This window comes from Liolophura sinensis, chromosome 2 (genome assembly GCF_032854445.1).
Source record: "Liolophura sinensis isolate JHLJ2023 chromosome 2, CUHK_Ljap_v2, whole genome shotgun sequence".
Taxonomy (NCBI): domain Eukaryota; kingdom Metazoa; phylum Mollusca; class Polyplacophora; order Chitonida; family Chitonidae; genus Liolophura; species Liolophura sinensis.
Genome location: NC_088296.1, coordinates 27,322,101 through 27,348,104, shown reverse-complemented (window position 1 = coordinate 27,348,104; position 26,004 = coordinate 27,322,101). Strand labels below are relative to the sequence as shown.

Here is a 26,004-nt window from a genome sequence, read left to right as displayed (position 1 = left end):
ACTTACCGCCTTAACGGCACCAGTATGGGGGGAAACAAGAGTGACTGTGGTAAAAAACTGAGCTTACATTGGTCAGGTGTGGACAAACTTACAATGTGACATAAGGAAGTGGCCTATGTAAAAGTATTATCATTCTTTGAGATTGCCACTTTCTGGGTAATGGGCCCAGTTTCACACAGCACTCTTAACGTTACGTTCACTTAACTACCACGGCAACCAATACTGCAAGCATTACGTCGTCATGGTAGTTACGAGCTCATAACGTTAAGGGAGCTTCGTGAATAAAATAAATCCAACTGCTGTCAACTGTCTGTGGAGCTTGTCTATGGACGTTCACATCATCAGCCTGAGAGTTACTAGCATCTAATCACAAGCAGAATGATATTCTTCTACATAGCTGCTGGATTATTTGGAAAATGTGTCCCCACAAAAATAGGCTTACAGTACTAGCTCTTGTTGAAACCACTTTTTAATATGACAGCTTCCTGTGAGACTGGGCGGTTACATGTATCACAGGATACATGGATGTATCTCGGATGTGTGGCCTAAGTACAAGCCCAGTATTGTATTCCTGTGTATCTACAATCAACATTAACGATTCTACAATCACAGTTTCCAGGTATTTTTTTGTTTTGTTCCACAAATAACCACAACCGTCAAGCAGTTCATATATTTGATGTACAGAGTATGGGTAACTGGCACCAGCAGTTGGGGTGTTTCGAGTTTAAACTCAGTTATTGCTGAAGGTGAAAATAAAAGTTCTACTGTGTCGTGTGACCTGTCAAAAATGTCATGGCAACTATTTTTAATCAAATTTACTACAGCATGAACTTCCGAAAGATAAAAAAGCTTCCCACCAAAAGTAATTTAGAGTGGACAAACAGTGGTGAAAATTGAGGGGCTGAACATTTGTGAACTTCAAAAGGTCCAACAAGAAAGAGGTCTCCTTTGTTCCTTTGGAATATAATGAGACATTTGATCAGCAAATTAATTAATTTAATAATGTCTAACATATTTTACAAGCCACATACATGTTTAATGAAAGAAAACTGTTTTTACTTTCAACGACAAAAGAGTTCACACTGGAAACTCCGCAATTATGTGTTTTCAGAGAATGCCAAGATGTAACAAATTAAAACACAATACATGTAAAAACATAACCTCATTCATTTCTTTATATTTTATAATTTCTTCAGTAAAATAACTTGGTACATGAAAAGACAAAACACATTTTAGAGAAAAACCTTTCCACTACATGAGGAAGTCTGTTTTCTGGGCAGGTTTGATGACTAGAGACAAAACTCAGTAACGATCTCCATGACGATTCCTGTTGTCATGGTAGTGTCTGTGTCTGTCTTGATAAGGGTGATACCTTGACCCTTGTTCATTTCTGTTGTCATAACGACGATCGCCATAGGGATGGTTTCTAAATCCCCTGTCTCTGTAACCCCGATAATCTCCATGACCCCTGTTATCACCACGGTCACCACCTCTGCCTCTGCCTCTATGGCCCTGTCTGGAATTGACAAAAAACACAGAAGAAAAAAACATTAGAAAATATCTTTGACTTTATATGCATTTTTAAGTACATGTATTTAATTTATTTTTAGCAATTAACATTCCAGACCTAAAATTCCACCCATGACTAAACTGAACATTTGGCCTGCTTCTCAAAACTGTATTGATCTTAGAAAGGTGTGATCGAGGTTTGCTTGGAAGGATGGGCGCTAGCATACAAGAACAGTCCCCAAAATGATACTTTATTACATTTATAATTTGCCTGTATTATTATGAATGTTTGGGGACAAAACTTGAGGTCTTAGGTGTGACTCGACCCAGGATTGACCCTGGATTTACCGCTCCCGAAGCAGACACTCTACCAAGTGGATAAAACTTGAGGTCACTTTACATATCTTTTATGGCTCTTATAAACTTTAAGACAAGAATCTGAGGTAACAATGTCTCAAAAATTAATACTGTGTGCAGCTTCATGGCTGTATCTCACAAGCTTTAAAATGCTAAAGCAATTCATTAATTATGAGGGTTTGGCAAATGCAGAGCAAAACTTTTGTTCCAGTATAGAAATTGACAATGTGATGTGAATGTGGTTATAACTCAGAAATATGTACAAAAACTTCACATTCTGCAAAAAAAAAAAAAAAAATTATACGTGTAAATAAAATAAGAAATAACACAGGAAGTAAGTGAGTTAAACTGGATAATTCTCCTGAGAATGCCTGAGTCTAAAATTATGAGATGAGATAAATAAGAGCAAAGAAATAATCCCTTTGGACAGTTAAACCAATATAGGTATAACACTAAATGGTCTCAAAAGAAACAATTTGCTGAAAAGAATTGTTGTGAACACTAACCGAGATCTGTCATAATAATTCCTTTTCTGGCGCGTGAAGAAGTTTAGCACACATGGAGGGGGAGGTATTGGGGAGGAGGTGGTAGCCACAAAATCCTCATCATTATCCGTGAAGCGATCCTGGAACATTTCCTCAAAATCTTCAACATCTTTCTTGGCAGTTTCCTCATCAATCATCAAAGAAGACGGTGTTTTTGCCACAGTAATGTTCTTTGTATTCTCTGATGATGAAATGTCTGCCATTTTGAACTCTGGAAGCTTAGAGTATTAACACAAATTTGGGACACTTTTCACGGCTTTCTCATCAGTTGTCACTGAAATGTGTCAAAATATCAACGATGAAATGGAATATTGACCTCACAGTTAAAAAAAACTACAATTACTGACGCGGTGGAATAAATTCTGAACTCAAATTAAACCAAATATAGAGTAGATTCAAAGGTTAGCAACTTCTGTCAAATTCTAAACGGAATGTTTGAACGTTTAACTTTTGCGCTCATAACTTAATTGGGCTATTCGCTTTCAAGTTGACACTTTCAATTTCATTTTCAGTTCATCAAACACTAAAATCTATTCATCTAGGGATAGAGCTGACTGATTTCTTAACGTTAATAATGGCAAAAAAGTTGTCTTTTAGATTCCAGATTTCATCAATCAAACAGTAACACATAACTGGAATAATTACCAGACAAAGAATGTTGAAAAGACAAAGGCATAACTAGCAACCGCTAAATTGTTCTGCCATCTTGCGCGCGCGACTACAGCATTGTTCGGTTTATCGCGAGTAGATTTGCCTTCGGGTTCTAGAGATATTGAACACATTGATAAGCGGACAAAACTAACATTTTCCGTTAGACCGTATACAACATGACCTAATGTTGCAGATCAATGTCTTCATAACCGTATTCTGTACGTAAACTAACACTTACTTCGTTGATATTTTGTTTCATTTGTTTTAAAACACTTGTTTTGATTTGCTGTTGTTGTTAACAAATCACTTTGATTTTGCGTAATGGCGGTTATCTCCCTTTGTGTTTTGGACACTCATCTGACAGACACAAGTAGTGTTCTTCTATTGCCCTTAATAATATTACTTCTTGCAATGCTAACTCTAGCTTTTGTGCCATAAAGTCTAAGAAACACATTTTGTCTGTAACATTTTTCTTTAAAACCAAGATAACTGGTCCTGAACATCTCTAGACTGCGTTTTATAGCTCTGACTTGACACAGAGCCGTACTAGCTGCATGCATTTGCAGCCCTCAAATCACTTTAAAATTGTTATTTGTTAAGGTCAAAACATTTCTTGACTAAGTAAATTTCTGGGGCAGTTATTGTTTTTCAAAAATAACAGAAAAGGGACCAAGTTTAATTATGTTGTGATCCCACGGCCAGGTCTTCCTGGGAGAAAAGTACCTACCTATATACCTCTCAACAACAAAAGCAGGCACCCAGGGTGTCGCCCAAACCATCACAAATTGAAACTTGTTTCAAGCAATAGTGCATGAAAATGTGACGTACCTCTTTAACATTGTTAAGTACAACACACTGTGATAAGAACAAACCAAACCATCAGGTGGAATGTTAATGTAGTGTAAACATAGTATGCTGTATAGAAGTTTCAGGCACCTAGTAAGAATCCAACTGTCATAAAATTGGAATTTTCTTGTGTACATAAAACATCCGTCTTCTGTTACTAGTCTCTGCATATAGACATAGACCCACATGCATAATTACCAATACAATTTATCATTTAGAACTCTTAACACAGAAACTGAAGTAATAATAATTATGAACAACATCAATCAAATAAGTTAATAAATTCCTTATTTCTGTTTTCTTTGTCATGTTTGTAGAATGAGGAACATGGAAACCTTGTAGGCCACAAGGCATCAAAGAGTCAAGACGAGGAAGTCAGTGCGAGGAAGAGTCAGTAGGAGGAAGTGTGAAGACGAATAGGAGTCAGTAGGAGAAAGAGGGAAGACAAGGAGGAGTGAGGACAAGGGAGAGTCAAATCGAGGAGGAGTCACAACGGCAATGTTTTCCAGCAGTTCTCAGCTGAAGCACTGGACATTTAATGGAGAGGCTGAGCTTATTCAGCTGAGGAACACAGCCAACAGGAAGTTTATTGAAAAACATGGATGTGAGATGAGCGTGAGTTCCTGTTTAACATCCAGTTATTCCCTAGGCGACATTAGTTACCAACACCATTAATGTAATGTCACTTACAGAATAAACAGAAGTTGCCTTCCAGAACTTTGTCACATTATCTGCCTCAACTGCTCACACCGCTGTCAGATAAGTGAAATATTCCGTCCTATTATCCGCCTCAACTTCTTCACACTGCTATCACATTAGTGAAAGATTCTGTGTCATTATCCACCTCATCCACTCATGCTACTGTCATATAAGTGAAATATTCCGTCATATTATCCGCCTCAACTTCTTCATGCCGCTGTTACATAAGTGAAAGATTCTGTGTCATTATCCACCTCATCCACTCATGCTACTGTCATATAAGTGAAATATTCCGTCATATTACCCGCCTCAACTACTCACGCCACTGTCATATAAGTGAAATATTCTCTCATTTTACCCGCCTCCACTACTCACGCCACTGACATATAAGTGAAATATTCTATCATATTATCTGCCTCAACCACTCATGCCGCTGTCATATAAGTGAAATATTCTGTCATTTTACCCGCCTCCACTACTCATGCCCATGCCGCTGTCATATAAGTGAAATATTCTGTCTCATTATCCACCTCAACCACTCATGCCGCTGTCACATAATTGAAATATTCTGGAGTATGGCATAAAATACCAATCAAATGCATTTAAATAAAACAACTACCATTAGTCACTGCTTGGGATTTGGTGACTGCGAGCAGTTGACAGTAGTTGTATGGCTGTTATTACAACCCAAGGTACATTCGTTGAAGACCACTTGTCTGCCATCCAGACAACTGATCGCCAGCTCGTAAGTGAATAATGCTTTATTATGGCATACAGCAGTTAAATAAATGAATGAATTAGAAATGTCACTGAGGTAACTGCAATGTAACTACATGTATTACCTTTCATCTTGCATGTGGGGAGGTCTGCCAGCAACGTGCAGGAGATCATGGGTTTCCCCTGGGCTCTGCTCGGTTTCCTCCCACCATAATGCTGGCTGCCGTTGTATAAGTGAAATATTCAGCAAGCAGATAAATGAATAAATCAATTTCATGTAAAGTTGAGTGTTGGGCAGATGACCCGTTCAGCTTGATTCTGATTTATCTACCTCACAGAGCTACTTCTTCATGACATTTGATTAATTTCTCATGAGAACAGCATAAGTGTTGGCATCAAAACGATCATTGTAAGGCCTTAGTTTGTGAAAATTCATGTTTACATGTCAAACTTTATGTACATGTAAAAAGGTAACTTATTGTTTTTGTCTTCTGTCAGGAGGAAGAGCGTCAGAGGCATTTCCTGTCAGCCAAAGAGGAGAGGATTTTACTGCGCAGATACGAGATGGTGATGAGGGAGTTCTGTAACAGGTTCCAGCCTCCCATGCCCAAATATGTCTTGGTATGTGCGTTTCGTGGCACCTCCTATGCCCAAATATGTCTTGGTATGAGTGTTTCATGAGACCTCCCATGCCCAAACATGCCCACGAACAGTTTGTGAAACTCCCATGCCCAAATATGTACTGGTATGAACAGTTTGTGAAACTCCCATGCCCAAATATGTGCTGGTATGAACAGTTTGTAAAACCTCCCATGCCCAAATATGTGCTGGTTAGAACAGTTTGTGAAACTCCCATGCCCAAATATGTGCTGGTATGAACAGTTTGTGAAACCTCCCATGCCCAAATATGTATTGGTTAGAACAGTTTGTGAAACTCCCATGCCCAAATGTGTACTGGTTAGAACAGTTTGTGAAACTCCCATGCCCAAATGTGTACTGGTTAGAACAGTTTGTGAAACTCCCACGCCCAAATGTGTACTGGTTAGAACAGTTTGTGAAACCTCCCATGCCCAAATGTGTACTGGTATGAACAGTTTGTGAAACTCCCATGCCCAAATGTGTACTGGCATGAACTAAACTGATTCATTCCTACTTTAACAATGCATAAAGCCAAAATATTTACAGATAGCCTGTTTGCACTCAACAATCGGATTTAAGAAACACATTCTTTTCCACATGGAAATTCACGATGAACCACACTATGAGATAAGCCATTCAAGTTCAGTTTTTTGAAGCTGTTGTTTTTTCCAACGAATTGTCCGTTATTGTTCTATGACTTTTATCAGTCTTTTTTAGTGACTGGTATATTCTTTGGTACATATTGCGACATGATTGGTGTTTATTTTCAGGGCACTTAACTGGCTTATTTGATGCATATTGCGACATGATTGGTGTTTATTTTCAGGGCACTGCACTGGCTGATTTTGTACATATTGCGACATGATTGGTGTGTATTTTCAGGGCACTGCACTGGCTTATTTGATGCATATTGTGACATGATTGGTGTTTTTTTTTCAGGGCACTTCACTAGCTTATTTGGTACATATTGCGACATGATTGGTGTTTATTTACAGGGCACTTCACTGGCTTATTTGATGCATATTGCAACATGATTGGTGTTTTTTTTTCAGGGCATTTCACTGGCTTATTTGATACATATTGCGACATGATTGGTGGGTTTTTTATCAGGGCACTTCACTGGCTTACTTGATACATATTGCGACATGATTGGTGGGTTTTTTATCAGGGCACTTCACTAGCTTATTTGATACATATTGCGACATGATTGGTGTTTTTTTTCAGGGCACTTCACTGGCTTATTTGGTACATATTGCGACATGATTGGTGTTTTTTTCAGGGCACTTCACTAGCTTATTTGATACATATTGTGACATGATTGGCGTTTATTTTCAGGGCACTTCACTAGCTTATTTGATACATATTGTGACATGATTGGTGTTTATTTTCAGGGCACTTCACTAGCTTATTTGATACATATTGTGACATGATTGGTGTTTATTTTCAGGGCACTTCACTAGCTTATTTGATGCATATTGTGACATGATTGGTGTTTTTTTTTTCAGGGCACTTCACTAGCTTATTTGGTACATATTACAACATGATTGGTGTTTATTTTTCAGGGCACTTCACTAGCTTATTTGGTACATATTACAACATGATTGGTGTTTATTTTCAGGGCACTTCACTAGCTTATTTGGTACATATTACAACATGATTGGTGTTTATTTTTCAGGGCACTTCACTAGCTTATTTGGTACATATTGCGACATGATTGGTGTTTTTTTTCAGGGCACTTCACTGGCTTATTTGGTACATATTGCGACATGATTGGTGTTTTTTTTCAGGGCACTTCACTGGCTTATTTGGTACATATTGCGACATGATTGGTGTTTTTTTTCAGGGCACTTCACTGGCTTATTTGATGCATATTGCGACATGATTGGTGTTTTTTTTTCAGGGCACTTCACTGGCTTATTTGATACATATTGCGACATGATTGGTGTTTATTTTCAGGGCACTTCACTAGCTTATTTGATACATATTGTGACATGATTGGTGTTTATTTTCAGGGCACTTCACTAGCTTATTTGATGCATATTGTGACATGATTGGTGTTTTTTTTTTCAGGGCACTTCACTAGCTTATTTGGTACATATTACAACATGATTGGTGTTTATTTTTCAGGGCACTTCACTAGCTTATTTGGTACATATTACAACATGATTGGTGTTTATTTTCAGGGCACTTCACTAGCTTATTTGGTACATATTACAACATGATTGGTGTTTATTTTTCAGGGCACTTCACTAGCTTATTTGGTACATATTGCGACATGATTGGTGTTTTTTTTCAGGGCACTTCACTGGCTTATTTGGTACATATTGCGACATGATTGGTGTTTTTTTTCAGGGCACTTCACTGGCTTATTTGGTACATATTGCGACATGATTGGTGTTTTTTTTCAGGGCACTTCACTGGCTTATTTGATGCATATTGCGACATGATTGGTGTTTATTTTTCAGGGCACTTCACTGGCTTATTTCAAAAGATTTTATATCAACAATTCCGTTATGGATTATCACCCAAAAGAAATCATGTAAGTACATGTATGTTTACTGTTCAATGACTGCTTGGCAGTTTGTCAGTTTGCCTCTTTCTGCCTTTATGTCTGTCTGTCTGTCTGTCCGTCTAAAGAAATCATGTAAGTACATGTATGTTTACTGTTCAATGACTGCTTGGCAGTTTGTCAGTTTGCCTCTTTCTGCCTTTATGTCTGTCTGTCTGTCCGTCTAAAGAAATCATGTAAGTACATGTATGTTTACTGTTCAATGACTGCTTGGCGGTTTGTCAGTTTGCCTCTTTCTGCCTTTATGTCTGTCTGTCTGTCCGTCTAAAGAAATCATGTAAGTACATGTATGTTTACTGTTCAATGACTGCTTGGCGGTTTGTCAGTTTGCCTCTTTCTGCCTTTATGTCTGTCTGTCTGTCTGTCCGTCTAAAGAAATCATGTAAGTACATGTATGTTTACTGTTTAATGACTGCTTGGCAGTTTGTCAGTTTGCCTCTTTCTGCCTTTATGTCTGTCTGTCTGTCCGTCTAAAGAAATCATGTAAGTACATGTATGTTTACTGTTCAATGACTGCTTGGCGGTTTGTCAGTTTGCCTCTTTCCGCCTTTATGTCTGTCTGTCTGTCCGTCTAAAGAAATCATGTAAGTACATGTATGTTTACTGTTCAATGACTGCTTGGCGGTTTGTCAGTTTGCCTCTTTCTGCCTTTGTGTCTGTCTGTCTGTCCGTCTAAAGAAATCATGTAAGTACATGTATGTTTACTGTTCAATGACTGCTTGGCAGTTTGTCAGTTTGCCTCTTTCTGCCTTTTTGTCTGTCTGTCCGTCCGTCTAAAGAAATCATGTAAGTACATGTATGTTTACTGTTCAATGACTGCTTGGCAGTTTGTCAGTTTGCCTCTTTCTGCCTTTTTGTCTGTCTGTCTGTCCGTCTAAAGAAATCATGTAAGTACATGTATGTTTACTGTTCAATGACTGCTTGGCAGTTTGTCAGTTTGCCTCTTTCTGCCTTTATGTCTGTCTGTCTGTCCGTCTAAAGAAATCATGTAAGTACATGTATGTTTACTGTTCAATGACTGCTTGGCAGTTTGTCAGTGTGCCTCGTTCTGCCTTTATGTCTGTCTGTCTGTCTGTCCGTCTAAAGAAATCATGTAAGTACATGTATGTTTACTGTTCAATGACTGTTTGGCAGTTTGTCAGTTTGCCTCTTTCTGCCTTTTTGTCTGTCTGTCTGTCCGTCTAAAGAAATCATGTAAGTACATGTATGTTTACTGTTTAATGACTGCTTGGCGGTTTGTCAGTTTGCCTCTTTCTGCCTTTTTGTCTGTCTGTCTGTCCGTCTAAAGAAATCATGTAAGTACATGTATGTTTACTGTTCAATGACTGCTTGGCAGTTTGTCAGTTTGCCTCTTTCTGCCTTTTTGTCTGTCTGTCTGTCCGTCTAAAGAAATCATGTAAGTACATGTACGTTTACTGTTCAATGACTGCTTGGCAGTTTGTCAGTTTGCCTCTTTCTGCCTTTATGTCTGTCTGTCTGTCCGTCTAAAGAAATCATGTAAGTACATGTATGTTTACTGTTCAATGACTGTTTGGCAGTTTGTCAGTGTGCCTCGTTCTGCCTTTATGTCTGTCTGTCTGTCTGTCCGTCTAAAGAAATCATGTAAGTACATGTATGTTTACTGTTCAATGACTGCTTGGCAGTTTGTCAGTTTGCCTCTTTCTGCCTTTTTGTCTGTCTGTCTGTCCGTCCGTCTAATGAACAGGAAATGAAGTCTCAGCAAAGACAAAATCTTCACTCTGTTAGTCAGTAGTTTTACACTATTTTCAAGATATGGAAGATAAGCAAAACGATGCAGAGAGATAACAACCAGTCAAAAGTTACCAGAACAGTCACAGCTCTATGAGATTTGATCCTGTGGTTCAGGTGGGGACTCCTAAGCTTTTTAGTCAAAGCTTCCTTGAACAGCGAAGTGTTTGTCATTTGGCTACTAAAACCAATAAAGATGTTTTGAGTTCAAACTTTTTTGTCACTGAAGGTAAAAATAGTCCTTCTATGTCATGTGACTTGTCAGGTAAGTTAGGCAACATTCGGTTACATTAATTTCCCTGTCTTGTCAATTTCTGGATACGTTACTAACACTGGAACTTCTTCACCTCACAGAGTCTTAGTTCCTCAATTCTCTCCTTAGTTTGTTTATTTTAAACAGCTTTTAGGAAACCCTTTTCAGATGCTTATGTGATAGCAAATGTAGTCAGAAATAGTAGCTTAACATTTCTGACAGGTCACGTCTTACAGTAGGACATTTTTTACTTACCGTGATAAAAATTGCTGACTCAAAACTCTCCTTTACAGTTGTTGTAAACAATTTAAGTAAATATTTGTAAAATCTTAGTTTTTCCTGCCTTTGCTGGTTTTTGGGGTGTGGCGGACTAAACATGATTGACTGCACACCTGTATAAGACTGTTCGTGGGGTGTGGGAGACTAAACGAGATTGACTGCACACCTGTATAAGACTGTTCGTGGGGTGTGGTGGACTAAACGTGATTGACTGCACGCCTGTATAAGACTGTTCGTGGGGTGTGGTGGACTAAACATGATTGACTGCACACCTGTATAAGACTGTTCGTGGGGTGTGGGAGACTAAACGGGATTGACTGCACACTTGTATAAGGCTGCATGGGGTGTGGTGGACTAAACGTGATTGACTGCACACCTGTATAAGACTGTTCGTGGGGTGTGGGAGACTAAATATGATTGACTGCACACCTGTATAAGACTGTTCGTGGGGTGTGGTGGACTAAATGAGATTGACTGCACATCTGTATAAGGCTGTTCATGGGGTGTGGTGGACTAAACGAGATTGACTGCACACCTGTATAAGACTGTTCGTGTGGTGTGGGAGACTAAACGAGATTGACTGCACACCTGTATAAGACTGTTCGTGTGGTGTGGGAGACTAAATATGATTGACTGCACACCTGTATAAGACTGTTCGTGGGGTGTGGTGGACTAAATGACATTGACTGCACATCTGTATAAGGCTGTCCATGGGGTGTGGTGGACTAAACGTGATTGACTGCACACCTGTATAAGGCTGTTCATGGGGTGGGGTGGACTAAATGTGATTGACTGCACACATGTATAGGACTGTTTATGGGGTGTGGTGGACTAAACATGATTGACTGAACACCTGTATAAGACTGTTCGTGTGGTGTGGGAGACTAAACGTGATTGACTGCACACCTGTATAAGGCTGTTCATGTGGTGTGGTGGACTAAATGTGATTGACTGCACATCTGTATAAGACTGTTCATGGGGTGTGGTGGGCTAAACATGATTGACTGCACACCTGTATAAGGCTGTTCATGGGGTGTGGTGGACTAAATGTGATTGACTGCACACCTGTATAAGGCTGTTCATGTGGTGTGGTGGACTAAATGTGATTGACTGCACATCTGTATAAGACTGTTCATGTGGTGTGGTGGACTAAGTGTGGTTGACTGCACACCTGTATTAGACTGTTCATGTGGTGTGGTGGACTAAACGTGATTGACTGCACACCTGTATAAGGCTGTTCATGGGGTTTGGTGGACTAAACGCGATTGACTGCACACCTGTATAAGGCTGTTCAAATGATCATACATGAAGATTTGTCCTAGGTCAGGTATCAATTCCACAAAGCCAATCCTGACATCAGACTATCTGATTCAGACATTCAAACTATCAGTCTATAAATCAATCATTTAATCACTAATTACAGGTTAACGAGCGTGTACCTGGCGTGTAAAGTGGAAGAGTTTAACGTATCCATTATGCAGTATGTTGGCAATCTGAAAGGCAACAGAGAAAAGTTTGCTGATATCATCCTGGGATTTGAACTCCAGCTGATGAAGATGCTTAACTACCACCTTACCATCCACAACCCATTCCGGCCCCTGGAGGGACTTCTTCTGGATGTGAAGGTATGAAAAATCTCATTGTCAAGTTTAGCAGGCTGTTTTAGCCGCTGAATTTCACTCATATGTTGTCATGTAAAAACTGAATTTTCACATGCATACAGAGGCCTTAAATTGATACTTTTAATGCCAACAATCAAGTTTTTCTGACAAGAAATACATCAAACTTCACAAAAAATTCTTAGGTAGCCGTATAAAGTGTAGTCGTAGATGAATCAGTCAGAATCAAGCATGTTCTGCCACTTGAAAAATGCTATATGTTAGGTGAAATACAGAGCCTTGATTAAAATTGAAAGAATTGGAAAAAAAGGTAGAGTGTATTAGATACTACTTTGTAGGTGTTTTTTTAAATTTTGATTTTATTTTTGTCCTGTATTCCAGACCCGGTGTAGAGATGTGGAAGACCCTGAGAGGTTACGTCGTCAGGCTGATGAGTTTATTGACCGCTCGTTGAGCACGGACACCTGTCTGATATTTGCTCCCTCACAGGTGAAATGTCACTATCTCTTGCCTGTCTTACAAACAAAAGTACCTCAAACCTCGTCAGTTATTAACTTATGACTTTTATTTGCCTTTAAAATTCCTCTTGTTTGTGTGTTTTTTTTCAGGGAATTTCACTTTAATGTTGTACATATACTTTTGCCAGGAACAAGTTCTTTACTCAGATAAAGTTGAAGACTGATGTTAATGTTAGATATGAAAATTGTGACTAATTAAAATGTATGTATATTTCCATAGTGATAATCAGACTGTTTACTGCTCTGCTAAACTTAACCTATAACCTATGCTAAACTTAACCTATAACCTATAACCTATGCTAAACTTAACCTATAACCTATGCTAAACTTAACCTATAAACTATGACCTATAACCTATAAATAATAGAAACATAACATAATCTGAATCTATGCTAGGAAATGCACCATGATGTTATGTTGCTAGTGGTTTTGGACAGCTAGTTTCATGTTTTCTGTGCTCTGTTTTTGTCAGATTGCTTTAGCTGCCCTACTCACCAGTGCTACAAGAGAAGGCGCCAATATTGAGGGGTAAGCAGATACATTCGTTAGCGTTTTCTATTCGTCAGAAGTGGGGTGTCTGGGCCGAAGCATGCCAATGCGGCGCAGTGACCAAGGAACCTCTCATCAATGTGCTCACTGTAAGTCCAGCTTATGCTGGCTTCCTCCCGGGCAGTACATGGTCTGCCAGCAACCTGCGGATAGTCATGGGCTCTGCCCCATTTCCTTCCACCGTAATGCCGACTGCTGTTTTATAATTGAAATATTCTTGAGTATCCTGTAAAACACCAATCAAATAAATAAATCATAAGAAGGTTGTGACAGGCAGAGAGAGTAGAGGATTTTACTGCACAGAGAGGAGTTTATGGTTGTTTAACATTCGTTCTTGTACATATGCTATGTTGTTCTTTATTCTACTACCTGGAGTATGGACAACATTCATACTTGTACATATGCTTTGTTGTTCTTTATTCTACTACCTGGAGTATCAACAACATTTAGTTCTTGTACATTTTCTGTGTTGTTCTTTATTCTACTACCTGGAGTATCAACAGCGTTCGTTCTTGTACATATGCTATGTTGTTCTTTATTCTACTACCTGGAGTATCAACAACATTCGTTCTTGTGCATATGCTATGTTGTTCTTTATTCTACTACCTGGAGTATCAACAACATTCGTTCTTGTACATATGCTATGTTGTTCTTTATTCTACTACCTGGAGTATGGACAACATTCGTTCTTGTACATATGCTATGTTGTTCTTTATTCTACTACCTGGAGTATCAACAGCGTTCGTTCTTGTACATATGCTATGTTGTTCTTTATTCTACTACCTGGAGTATCAACAGCATTCGTTCTTGTACATATGCTATGTTGTTCTTTATTCTACTACCTGGAGTATCAACAACATTCGTTCTTGTACATATGCTATGTTGTTCTTTATTCTACTACCTGGAGTATGGACAACATTCGTTCTTGTACATATGCTATGTTTTTCTTTATTCTACTACCTGGAGTATCAACAGCGTTCGTTCTTGTACATATGCTATGTTGTTCTTTATTCTACTACCTGGAGTATCAACAGCGTTCGTTCTTGTACATATGCTATGTTTTTCTTTATTCTACTACCTGGAGTATCAACAACATTCGTTCTTGTACATATGCTATGTTGTTCTTTATTCTACTACCTATATTATCGACAACATTCGTTCTTGTACATATGCTATGTTGTTCTTTATTCTACTACCTGGAGTATCAACAACATTTGTTCTTGTACATATGCTATATTGTTCTTTATTCTACTACCTAGATTATCGACAACATTCATTCTTGTACATATGCTATGTTGTTCTTTATTCTACTACCTGGAGTATCAACAACATTCGTTCTTGTACATATGCTATGTTGTTCTTTATTCTACTACCTGGAGTATGGACAACAACGTTCGTTCTTGTGCATATGCTATGTTGTTCTTTATTCTACTACCTATATTATCGACAACATTCGTTCTTGTACATATGCTATGTTGTTCTTTATTCTACTACCTGGAGTATCAACAACATTCGTTCTTGTACATATGCTATGTTGTTCTTTATTCTACTACCTGGAGTATGGACAACAACATTCGTTCTTGTACATATGCTATGTTGTTCTTTATTCTACTACCTGGAGTATCAACAACATTCGTTCTTGTACATATGCTATGTTGTTCTTTATTCTACTACCTGGAGTATGGACAACATTCATACTTGTACATATGCTATGTTGTTCTTTATTCTACTACCTGGAGTATCAACAACATTCGTTCTTGTACATATGCTATGTTGTTCTTTATTCTACTACCTGGGGTATGGACAACATTGATACTTGTACATATGCTATGTTGTTCTTTATTCTACTACCTGGAGTATGGACAACATTGATACTTGTACATATGCTATGTTGTTCTTTATTCTACTACTTGGAGTATGGACAACAACGTTCGTTCTTGTGCATATGCTATGTTGTTCTTTATTCTACTACCTGGGGTATGGACAACATTGATACTTGTACATATGCTATGTTGTTCTTTATTCTACTACCTGGAGTATCAACAACATTCGTTCTTGTACATATGCTATGTTGTTCTTTACTCTACTACCTGGAGTATGGACAACATTGATACTTGTACATATGCTATGTTGTTCTTTATTCTACTACCTGGAGTATGGACAACATTGATACTTGTACATATGCTATGTTGTTCTTTATTCTACTACCTGGAGTATGGACAACAACATTCGTTCTTGTACATATGCTATATTGTTCTTTACTCTACTACCTGGAGTATGGACAACATTGATACTTGTACATATGCTATGTTGTTCTTTATTCTACTACCTGGGGTATGGACAACATTGATACTTGTACATATGCTATGTTGTTCTTTATTCTACTACCTGGAGTATCAACAACATTCAATCTTGTACATATGCTATGTCTTATCTCTGTAGTTTACCATATACCATACTCCTTCAGTCCCTATCCCTATCTGTCATTTACCATATACCATATTCCTTCAGCCCCTGTCCCTATTTCTGTCATTTACCATATACCGTACTCCTTCAGTCCCGGTCCGTATCTGTGTCATTTACCATATACCGTTCTCCTTCAGTCCCTGTTCCTATCTCTGTCATTTACCATGTACCTTACTCCTTCAGTCCTTGTTCCTATCTGTGTCATTTACCATATTCCTTCAGCTCCTGTCCCTATCTCTGTCATTTAACATATACCGTACTCCTTCAGTCCCTGTCCGTATCTGTGTCATTTACCATATACCGTTCTCCTTCATTCCCTGTTCCTATCTCTGTCATTTACCATGTACCTTACTCCTTCAGTCCCTGTTCCTATCTGTGTCATTTACCATATTCCTTCAGCCCCTGTCCCTATCTCTGTCATTTAACATATACCGTACTCCTTCAGTCCCTGTCCGTATCTGTGTCATTTACCATATACCGTACTCCTTCAGTCCCTGTCCGTATCTGTGTCATTTAACATATACCGTTCTCCTTCAGTCCCTGTTCCTGTCTCTGTCATTTACCATGTACCTTACTCCTTCAGTCCCTGTTCCTATCTGTGTCATTTACCATATTCCTTCAGCTCCTGTCCCTATCTCTGTCATTTAACATATACCGTACTCCTTCAGTCCCTGTCCATATCTGTGTCATTTACCATATACCGTTCTCCTTCATTCCCTGTTCCTATCTCTGTCATTTACCATGTACCGTACTCCTTCAGTCCCTGTCCGTATCTGTGTCATTTACCATATACCGTTCTCCTTCAGTCCCTGTCCGTATCTGTGTCATTTACCATATACCATTCTCCTTCAGTCCCTGTTCCTATCTGTGTCATTTACCATATACCGTGCTCCTTCAGTCGCTATCTCTGTCATTTACCATGTACCTTACTCCTTCAGTCCCTGTCCGTATCTGTGTCATTTAACATATACCGTTCTCCTTCAGTCCCTGTTCCTGTCTCTGTCATTTACCATGTACCTTACTCCTTCAGTCCCTGTTCCTATCTGTGTCATTTACCATATTCCTTCAGCCCCTGTCCCTATCTCTGTCATTTAACATATACCGTTCTCCTTCAGTCCCTGTTCCTATCTCTGTCATTTACCATGTACCTTACTCCTTCAGTCCCTGTTCCTATCTGTGTCATTTACCATATTCCTTCAGCCCCTGTCCCTATCTCTGTCATTTAACATATACCGTACTCCTTCAGTCCCTGTCCGTATCTGTGTCATTTACCATATACCGTACTCCTTCAGTCCCTGTCCGTATCTGTGTCATTTAACATATACCGTTCTCCTTCAGTCCCTGTTCCTGTCTCTGTCATTTACCATGTACCTTACTCCTTCAGTCCCTGTTCCTATCTGTGTCATTTACCATATTCCTTCAGCTCCTGTCCCTATCTCTGTCATTTAACATATACCGTACTCCTTCAGTCCCTGTCCATATCTGTGTCATTTACCATATACCGTTCTCCTTCATTCCCTGTTCCTATCTCTGTCATTTACCATGTACCGTACTCCTTCAGTCCCTGTCCGTATCTGTGTCATTTACCATATACCGTTCTCCTTCAGTCCCTGTCCGTATCTGTGTCATTTACCATATACCGTTCTCCTTCATTCCCTGTTCCTATCTCTGTCATTTACCATGTACCTTACTCCTTCAGTCCCTGTTCCTATCTGTGTCATTTACCATATACCGTGCTCCTTCAGTCGCTATCTCTGTCATTTACCATGTACCTTACTCCTTCAGTCCCTGTCCGTATCTGTGTCATTTAACATATACCGTTCTCCTTCAGTCCCTGTTCCTGTCTCTGTCATTTACCATGTACCTTACTCCTTCAGTCCCTGTTCCTATCTGTGTCATTTACCATATTCCTTCAGCCCCTGTCCCTATCTCTGTCATTTAACATATACCGTTCTCCTTCAGTCCCTGTTCCTATCTCTGTCATTTACCATGTACCGTACTCCTTCAGTCCCTGTCCGTATCTGTGTCATTTACCATATTCCTTCAGCCCCTGTCCTTATCTGTGTCATTTACCATATACCGTACTCCTTCAGTCCCTGTCCTTATCTGTGTCATTTACCATATACCGTACTCCTTCAGTCCCTGTTCCTATCTCTGTCATTTACCATGTACCTTACTCCTTCAGTCCCTGTTCCTATCTGTGTCATTTACCATATACCGTGCTCCTTCAGTCGCTATCTCTGTCATTTACCATATACCGTGCTCCTTCAGTCCCTGTTCCTATCTGTGTCATTTACCATATTCCTTCAGTCCCTGTTCCTATCTCTGTCATTTACCATATACCATTCTCCTTCAGTCCCTGTCCGTATCTGTGTCATTTACCATATACTGTACTCCTTCAGTCCCTGTTCCTATCTCTGTCATTTACCATATACCGTTCTCCTTCAGTCCCTGTCCGTATCTGTGTCATTTACCATATACCGTTCTCCTTCAGTCGCTATCTCTGTCATAGAATGCTTGTTCTGATTTCAGGTATGTCACTGGGACTCTGTTAGCAGGACCTAAAGAACAGTTGCTAAAGACTGTACAGCAGGTGAAACGTGAGTACTGTTAGTTACCAAGACAAACAGATAACAAATAATATAACTTGATTTATTTCAGAAAAGAGGTTGAAAAATACCTAAATGTCCAAAGTCGTGCTTGATAAAACTATAAATCAACTTTAAAGGACAAGACAGTACCTGACTAAGGACAAGACAGTACCTGACTAAGGACAAGACAGTACCTGACTAAGGATAGGACAGCACCTGACTAAAGACAAGATAGCACCTGGCTGAAACACATTTCAGTCGAAAGCAGGATATTCAAGCTTTCTAAAAAGTATCATACTTCATTTTTTTATGAGATTGCAGAGGATAACATGTAAAACAAAATGACAATACTGCACAAATGACTGGTGTGAGTGGAGGCAACCATCTTGAGAATTTTATCCAATCAAACACATTGCTATCAGATTGCGTGGCCTAAGCTGTGATGTAGTCTTTACCAATTCACTCTATGAAATGACATATGATAACACAAAACTACTGCATACAACATCATTTTGAGATCGTTTACAAAGATTTAGTTACATGTAGCCTAAACACCATTTACAAAGTTTTGTGAGGCAGGTCTGTATCATTTATGGACCAACACAGAAGCATAATCAGGTGATTTACAAGCTGTGCAACATTCAACGGTGGCATCAGAAAGTATGTCAGACATAACCATACCGTCTTGGCCCAAACCACACTCTTCTCCCCATTTTTTTGTCGTTCATTTTAGCGTTTAGTCAGCAGTTTCTAAATAATAAATAGCACAGTCAGCGCAAAATTCATGCCCCATGGTTTGTGGGAATGAGAAGACGGCATCTCACAGGACAACACTTAGAATGAAATAAAAATCTGATAACATAATTTTTTTCTCTGAATGTATTACAACTGAATAATTTAAATTTTGCTTCTTCGTCTTTCTTGCGTACAAGGAGTGTTTTTTCCGTTTTTGTAAAATACAAAAAAAACGCGGTGTTCAAGCCAGCACTGCTTTCATCTTAGAAGGCAGAGCTACAAAATTGAAGCATAAAATCTAGGGACAGTCCAATGCCTACATCAGCCTCAGTGGTGTTTAGATTTATTTCCGTTTGTTTCAGATTTGAGCATGAATCTAGTTGTACAGCAATTCTATTGTAAGTTTGTAAGCATTTAATTGGGGGTCAAAATCACCAGCACAGCTCCTCCAGGGGCTAGGCTATTGAAACAGGGTCGCTGGAGTTCCATGTAAGTGATATAATAGGCCAGCTGTATCAACAGTTCAAGCGGTGGAAGACATATTCTTATGGTATGTCCATTTTCTGAGAAAACTATATTTATCACTTAGACCTTCATCGCTGACGCTGTGTTAAGACAAAAGTTTCATTAAACTTTTTTCTGGGTTGAAAAACTCACTCAAAAAATATTTAATGCCGATTTAAGGTATTTTGAATGGTAGTCTTTTAGTGGTCATAAACATTAGTCAGGTGCTGTCTCATTTTAATCAGAAATTCGTACCTTGTCATGGAATGCGCCATGACGTCACATGACTCGTACCCCATTGTCATATTGTTGAACTGCAAAACGGCTTCAGGTGACAGTCCCAAGGTTATGTAAGGTTATAGCTTGTCCCTATGTGGTTAAAACTGATAAAATGACAGGGCTTTGCATACGTTTTAATTAGTGTAAGAATTTCCAAGTTACAGTTACATTTGTCTGTCTGTTCTTGACTCGGGAGCTGATTTATTTGTGCTGATCTGTTGTTGTTGTTGTTGTTTTGCTTGTGTCAGGAATCAAGTACATGGTGAAGAACCAGGCCAGCAGCCAGAAAGATCAGGACCTGGTGAAGTCTCTAGAGAAGAAACTAGAGAGGTGCCGTAACCAGGAAAACAACCCCGAGAGTGACATGTAAGTTATCTGGCCTACAGTAGCGGCACAAGTAATATATTCACCTGTGACAGGGTTTGAAAAATATCTGTTGCACAGGTGACCCAAGAATGTTTTAGCCTATTTCTTCAACCTTTCTCAACCACCTCTGAAACCAATGTTTTAAAATATTCTAAGACATCTGTGTGTGTGTAGAAATAATTTGTACAGTTTTATGAAACGCACAAATCGTTTTAGCATCAATTCATAATAATTGTGTGTATAAATTTCACTGAGAAAGGTGCTTTAGAGGTCGAAAAGGTTGAAGATTTACATTGTTCATGTGTTTGAAAATCTGTTCATGTTTAACAAGAGAATTTTTCACAGCTCATGATGGCCAGATTTTGTTATTGGAGGAAACAATAGACCATGACTTAACCTTTGGGCTCGGCCAGTACTTCGTAAACCTGCCCAGCCCTGATTTAAAGACCGAGCTCTTTCCATGAGTTTGTATTTAAGATTACTTTGCCTTCAGTTTGTATGTGTGCGTTAATTTCTAACATATCATTTTTGGAGGAAAATAAAAAATCCATGCTTGTGTTACAAGCAACGACTGGTTGACCTTTATCAGTATATTGGGTCAGGTGAGGCAGCTTACTACTCAGATTCTTGAGGGAGCCATTAAACAATGGAATCTAACTTTTCCATGTGATAGATAAATTTGTGGGTGACACTGGGCTGTCAGGGTGCAGGGTGAACCAAGAGTTCACTCCCTTGCATGACTCCCTCTTCTTTAAAATTTGTTGTGAGGTTTGTTTTCAAGGTAGGAAAATAATCCTGTGGGAAATGAAAACTTTACCCATTAAAAATAATATTTTATCACTTGTTTCACAGATACAAACAAAAACTAGAAGAGATGTTTGAAAATGAGGAAGAGGAAAGATCTAAGAAGAGAATGAAGCTGGAAAGGGTAAGTTGATGTACTTGAGAGGAAAACTTCAGCATTACTCCGACAGGTAACTGTCCAGATTGCATCATCGTGGGAAGAGACAGTAATCAGTAATAACACATTTTTGCCGGGATTTATCAGTCCCATTTATGTAATAGAACAATTACATTTTTATGTCTGAGTGTGATTTGTCTGTAAACAGCAAAGAGGTTCTTTTGGATGTACAATGTTATGATATACATGTATGTTTACACTACTAGTACTGTCTGAGATGTCATCAGTCCATGATTTCTGTTCTCACTGCACTAGTATGTCAGAAGCTAGTACAGGATTACGTTGCAGTTGTCTATTTTGTGTTTGTCTTCTAAGTCTTTGTATCTATATACAACAACCAATCATAGCATGGTGTCAGAAGTGGCAATTGTAAGTCTAGTGTTTGTCTTCTAATTATTTGTACCTATATACAACAATCAATCATGGCATGGTGTCAGAAGTGGCAGCTGTCAGTCTTGTGTTTGTCTTCTAATTCTTTGTATCTATATATGACAACCAATCATGGCATGGTGTCAGAAGTGGCAATTGTAAGTCTAGTGTTTGTCTTCTAATTCTTTGTATCTATATACAACAACCAATCATGGCATGGTGTCAGAAGTGGCAATTGTAAGTCTAGTGTTTGTCTTCTAATTCTTTGTATCTATATATGGCAACCAATCATAGCATGGTGTCAGAAGTGGCAATTGTAAGTCTAGCGTTTGTCTTCTAATTCTTTGTATCTATATACGACAATCAATCATAGCATGGTGTCAGAAGTGGCAGCTGTCAGTCTAGTGTTTGTCTTCTAATTATTTGTATCTATATATGACAATCAATCATGGCATGGTGTCAGAAGTGGCAATTGTAAGTCTAGTGTTTGTCTTCTAATTATTTGTATCTATATATGGCAACCAATCATAGCAAGGTGTCAGAAGTGGCAATTGTAAGTCTAGCGTTTGTCTTCTAATTCTTTGTATGTATATGCGACAATCAATCATAGCAAGGTGTCAGAAGTGGCAATTGTCTAATGTTGGTCTTCTAATTCGACCAATCATAACGTACAAATTCTATTTATTCTTGTACCATGCTTTGATGTAGAAACTAAATAGCGTTATAAATACTGGAGTAACAGATGAACTGGGAGATACTTAGGGTATTTACGCATCAAAACATAGTCCACAAATAAAGTTTGTTCATGTACATCCACAAGAATCTTCTGTGCTGCCAAACTTCTAAATGCCACTGAAAAAGTTTTGTCACCCCCAAACAGTGACATTTAAGATCGTTTGTTAAGATCTTTGATACTTTATTTTAATGAGTGTTGCACATGTTTAATATCGATTATTGCAATAGAATGTAAAAAAAAAATATGTGTTCTTTTTGTGACAGTAATTAAATGAATGATTGATTATGGCGAATATCATTGTGAAAACATGTTTAAAGGTATTACATGTTTAAAGGTATTACATGTTTAAAGGTATTACATGTTTAAAGGTATTACAGAATGGATACTGACTGGCTGACAGTTTTGATAAGGTTTCCTGGGTTTAAATTCTGCAACATTGGGCATGCTTGAATAAATCTGTCATACTTCAGCTTAGCCTGGACTTGCCCATCGCTCACACCGGCCAATGAGAATCGATTCTGTATCCCAGGGGACTGTAAGTAAATGGTTCTAAAACTATAAGTGATTACTGTACATAAAGTTTAAATATTCATGGTTTCCTGTCATTTTTATCTCCAGGAAAGAAAACGGGCAGAGGAAGAACTGGTTAACACATGACAAGAAAGGATGAACATTTCCTCTTGAGAAAAAAGGCAGACCATTTACATGTAGCAAAGAATTGTGGGTCTTTTGACGTGTTATTTACAAACCAGTCGGTGGCTTGGGACTCAGGGCATTGTGCTGTGATTGGCTTGGCCTGCTATATGGTGAAATATGATCCTATTATATCCCAACCAATCACTGGACTGGGATTCAGGTCATTTGAATATTTAGAATTATGGTTTGGTTACCAATGTTAGAACTTCTTGAAACATGAGAATGTGACTTTCCATAGGATTTTGAGAAGAACTGCAAGAACACCATTTGTGACTTTTGATCTGATGTCACTGAAAGCTTTGGTTTCTTTTCTGGAAACATGGGTCACTTGACTGGCTGAAGTTGAAATTGTAGTGCTCTGAAAATGGACTTTTGAAGACAGGATCAATCAAAGTATAGTGCTGTTTGAATTTACATTGTTGTTTTGTTTGTTTACTCTTGTAGTCTTTGAATTTTATTCTCGCTGATAATAGTGTCTGAAGAAAAACCTTCAGGGCTTTGTATACATGTAGGTCTTCTGCTGTCATTGTTATAGGTGGCATCACTGTGTTTATAAAGTGGTAAGTTGACAATTCACTGAATTAAAGAAGGCTATGTTCTTTATAAATACTGGGCAGTTCTTGCATAAATGTATACACTGACCATGTGACAATCTTGTAACAGTCAGAGTATCTGCTCCCTGTGCTAACTTGTGGCCTAATATTCAGTATGAATTAAAACCTATGAGTTCTCAACCACTCTGCTGTTTGCCTGGTCAAATTCTTACTACCGTATTTTCAGAAGTATCATTTGTGAAGTATGAGGTGACAGTTTTGAGTTTTCAACCATCTATTCTAAAACAGGGTAAAATGGGATACCTTTTCCGGTGTTATGGCAATTTTTGGTCCAAGCTGGATGGAAATCAGTTAAAATAAAAATCATCATCACAGAAGGCAGGAGTGAACAATTAGACATCTTCTGCCCCGATGGCTTTAGTTGGCAAAGTTTCCCCGTTACAGAAGCAAGGAGATCTATGCAAATGACTACAGACAGGTATCACATCTTAACACATTAATGGCATACTAAAAACACCTGATAGAGTGGTAACCATGGTAATTGGCTAGGTAAGATGAACTGTAGACATTATACATTCAGAGGTCATATTGTAGACAAAAAACAATTTAGAAAAACCACAACTTCCAGTTTGCTCGTTGTTCATAATCTGACTTCTGAATGTAAAACATATATTGATCGGTTTTTGTTAGCAATAAATTACATCAAGAAGAGATGATTGAGTGTGTTTAAATGCTATTGAATTTTTTAATTATCAGGTGTCACAATCTTGTTGATCCATTTCACTAAATTTTTTGTTTGATATATTCATAGCAGATTTTAGTTTTTGACTACACATTTTATGTAACACACATTACCTGATTGACCTAAAAAGTTCACCCACAAAAGTGCATTTTTAGAGGCAAGTAAATGTCACAAAATGTTATGCTTGGTGCTGAAACTTACATCTTGCCAGCAGAATATCATCCATGTTCCAAGCAAACCTCAAAACACCGTTCTAGATCAGCAGAACTCTCAGAATCAGAAAATATGGGCAAGTTAGTCATGGATGAAATTTGTGGTCAAATTGGGCAGCTATTGCGGGGTGCTGTTTTCCTCTCCTACAGAATCTACAGGAAGGGTGCAGTGGGCAAAACTTGCCCTCGGGCCCTTTCCAGTTTTCTCCCACTATAATCCTGTCGTATAAATGAAATATTTTGGGTCATGTACTGCAATCAAATAAGTAAATGAATAATTTCACTGAAATTTCAATGGCAGCCCTTTGAATGTACTTGTGTGCTGAGTTTATTCAGCTGGGCGTATGTGTCATGGCTCAGATTCTTGAATTGCAGGAGTATGAGGCCCGTGACCAGTAGATCGCATGTTCAAATCCAGCTCTGGCTGGTAATATGCAGCTTTCAGTGAGAGAGTTTTGTCATATACCTGGCAAAGGGCAGTGGTTTGCTCCGGGTTCTTCACATGTGTGGGGGTGTTTGGTCAGGTACCTGGCACTGGGCAGAGGTTTGCTCCGACTTCTTTACATGAGTGAGGGAGTTTGTCAGGTACCTGGCAAAGGGCAGTGGTTTGCTCCGGCTTCTTGACATAAGTGAGGGAGTTTTTCAGGTACCTGGCAAAGGGCAGCGGTTTGCTCCGACTTCTTCACATAAGTGAGGGAGTTTGCCAGGTACCTGGCAAAGGGCAGTAGTTTGCTCCGGCTTCTTCACATGAGTGAAGGAGTTTGTCAGGTACGTGGCACAGGGCAATGGTTTGCTCCGACTTCTTCACATAAGTGAAGGTGTTTGTGAGGTACCTGGCAAAGGGCAGCCGTTTTCTCCGGCTTCTTCACATAATTGAGGAAGTTTGTCAGGTACCTGGCAAAGGGCAGGGGTTTGCTCCAGCTTTCTTCACATAAGTGAGGGTGTTTGTCAGTACCTGGCACAGGGCAGTGGTTTGCTCAGGCTTCTTCACATAAGTGAGGGAGTTTGTCAGGGCACCTGCAAAGGGCAGCGGTTTGCTCAGGCTTCTTCACATAAGTGAGGGTGTTTGTCAGGTACGTGGCAAAAGGCAGTGGTTTGCTCCGGCTTCTTCACATAAGTGAGGGAGTTTGTCAGGTACCTGGCAAAGGGCAGCGGTTTGCTCAGGCTTCTTCACATAAGTGAGGGTATTTGTCAGGTACGTGGCAAAAGGCAGTGGTTTGCTCCGGTTTCTTCACATAAGTGAGGGAGTTTGTCAGGCACCTGGCAAAGGGCAGTGGTTTGCTCCGGCTTCTTT

General features: G+C 39.0%; 2 protein-coding genes across 2 annotated transcripts; one reads left to right on the top strand and one right to left on the bottom strand.

The window, feature by feature from the left end:
* Positions 1-1,151: 1,151 nt before the first annotated feature.
* LOC135462925 (RNA guanine-N7 methyltransferase activating subunit-like) lies at positions 1,152-3,120 on the bottom strand. The gene is made up of 3 exons (XM_064740238.1): positions 3,057-3,120; positions 2,373-2,685; positions 1,152-1,516 (listed from the first exon to the last, which is right to left on the bottom strand). The coding sequence occupies exons 2-3, from the start codon at positions 2,612-2,614 to the stop codon at positions 1,303-1,305; spliced, it is 456 nt and encodes a 151-aa protein (XP_064596308.1). The 5' UTR covers positions 2,615-2,685; positions 3,057-3,120; the 3' UTR covers positions 1,152-1,302.
* Positions 3,121-3,156: 36 nt separating this feature from the next.
* On the top strand, positions 3,157-24,462 carry LOC135462841 (cyclin-H-like). Its single transcript, XM_064740124.1, has 11 exons — positions 3,157-3,280; positions 4,226-4,523; positions 5,823-5,945; positions 8,429-8,502; positions 12,237-12,438; positions 12,814-12,921; positions 13,423-13,478; positions 18,498-18,565; positions 20,323-20,440; positions 21,293-21,368; positions 23,125-24,462. The coding sequence occupies exons 2-11, from the start codon at positions 4,407-4,409 to the stop codon at positions 23,161-23,163; spliced, it is 981 nt and encodes a 326-aa protein (XP_064596194.1). The 5' UTR covers positions 3,157-3,280; positions 4,226-4,406; the 3' UTR covers positions 23,164-24,462.
* The last annotated feature ends 1,542 nt before the right edge of the window (positions 24,463-26,004 follow it).

What these genes read in the sequence shown, in the direction of transcription:
- LOC135462925 (XM_064740238.1), bottom strand. Translation starts at nt 2,614, where the DNA reads ATGGCAGACATTTCATCATCAGAGAATACAAAGAACATTACTGTGGCA. An exon ending in AATTATTATGACAGATCTCG is followed by an intron (nt 1,517 to 2,372) that starts GTTAGTGTTCAC and finishes TGTCAATTCCAG; the next exon opens with ACAGGGCCATAGAGGCAGAG.
- LOC135462841 (XM_064740124.1), top strand. Translation starts at nt 4,407, where the DNA reads ATGTTTTCCAGCAGTTCTCAGCTGAAGCACTGGACATTTAATGGAGAG. An exon ending in GAAGGCGCCAATATTGAGGG is followed by an intron (nt 13,479 to 18,497) that starts GTAAGCAGATAC and finishes TTCTGATTTCAG; the next exon opens with GTATGTCACTGGGACTCTGT. An exon ending in AGAGAATGAAGCTGGAAAGG is followed by an intron (nt 21,369 to 23,124) that starts GTAAGTTGATGT and finishes TTTTATCTCCAG; the next exon opens with GAAAGAAAACGGGCAGAGGA.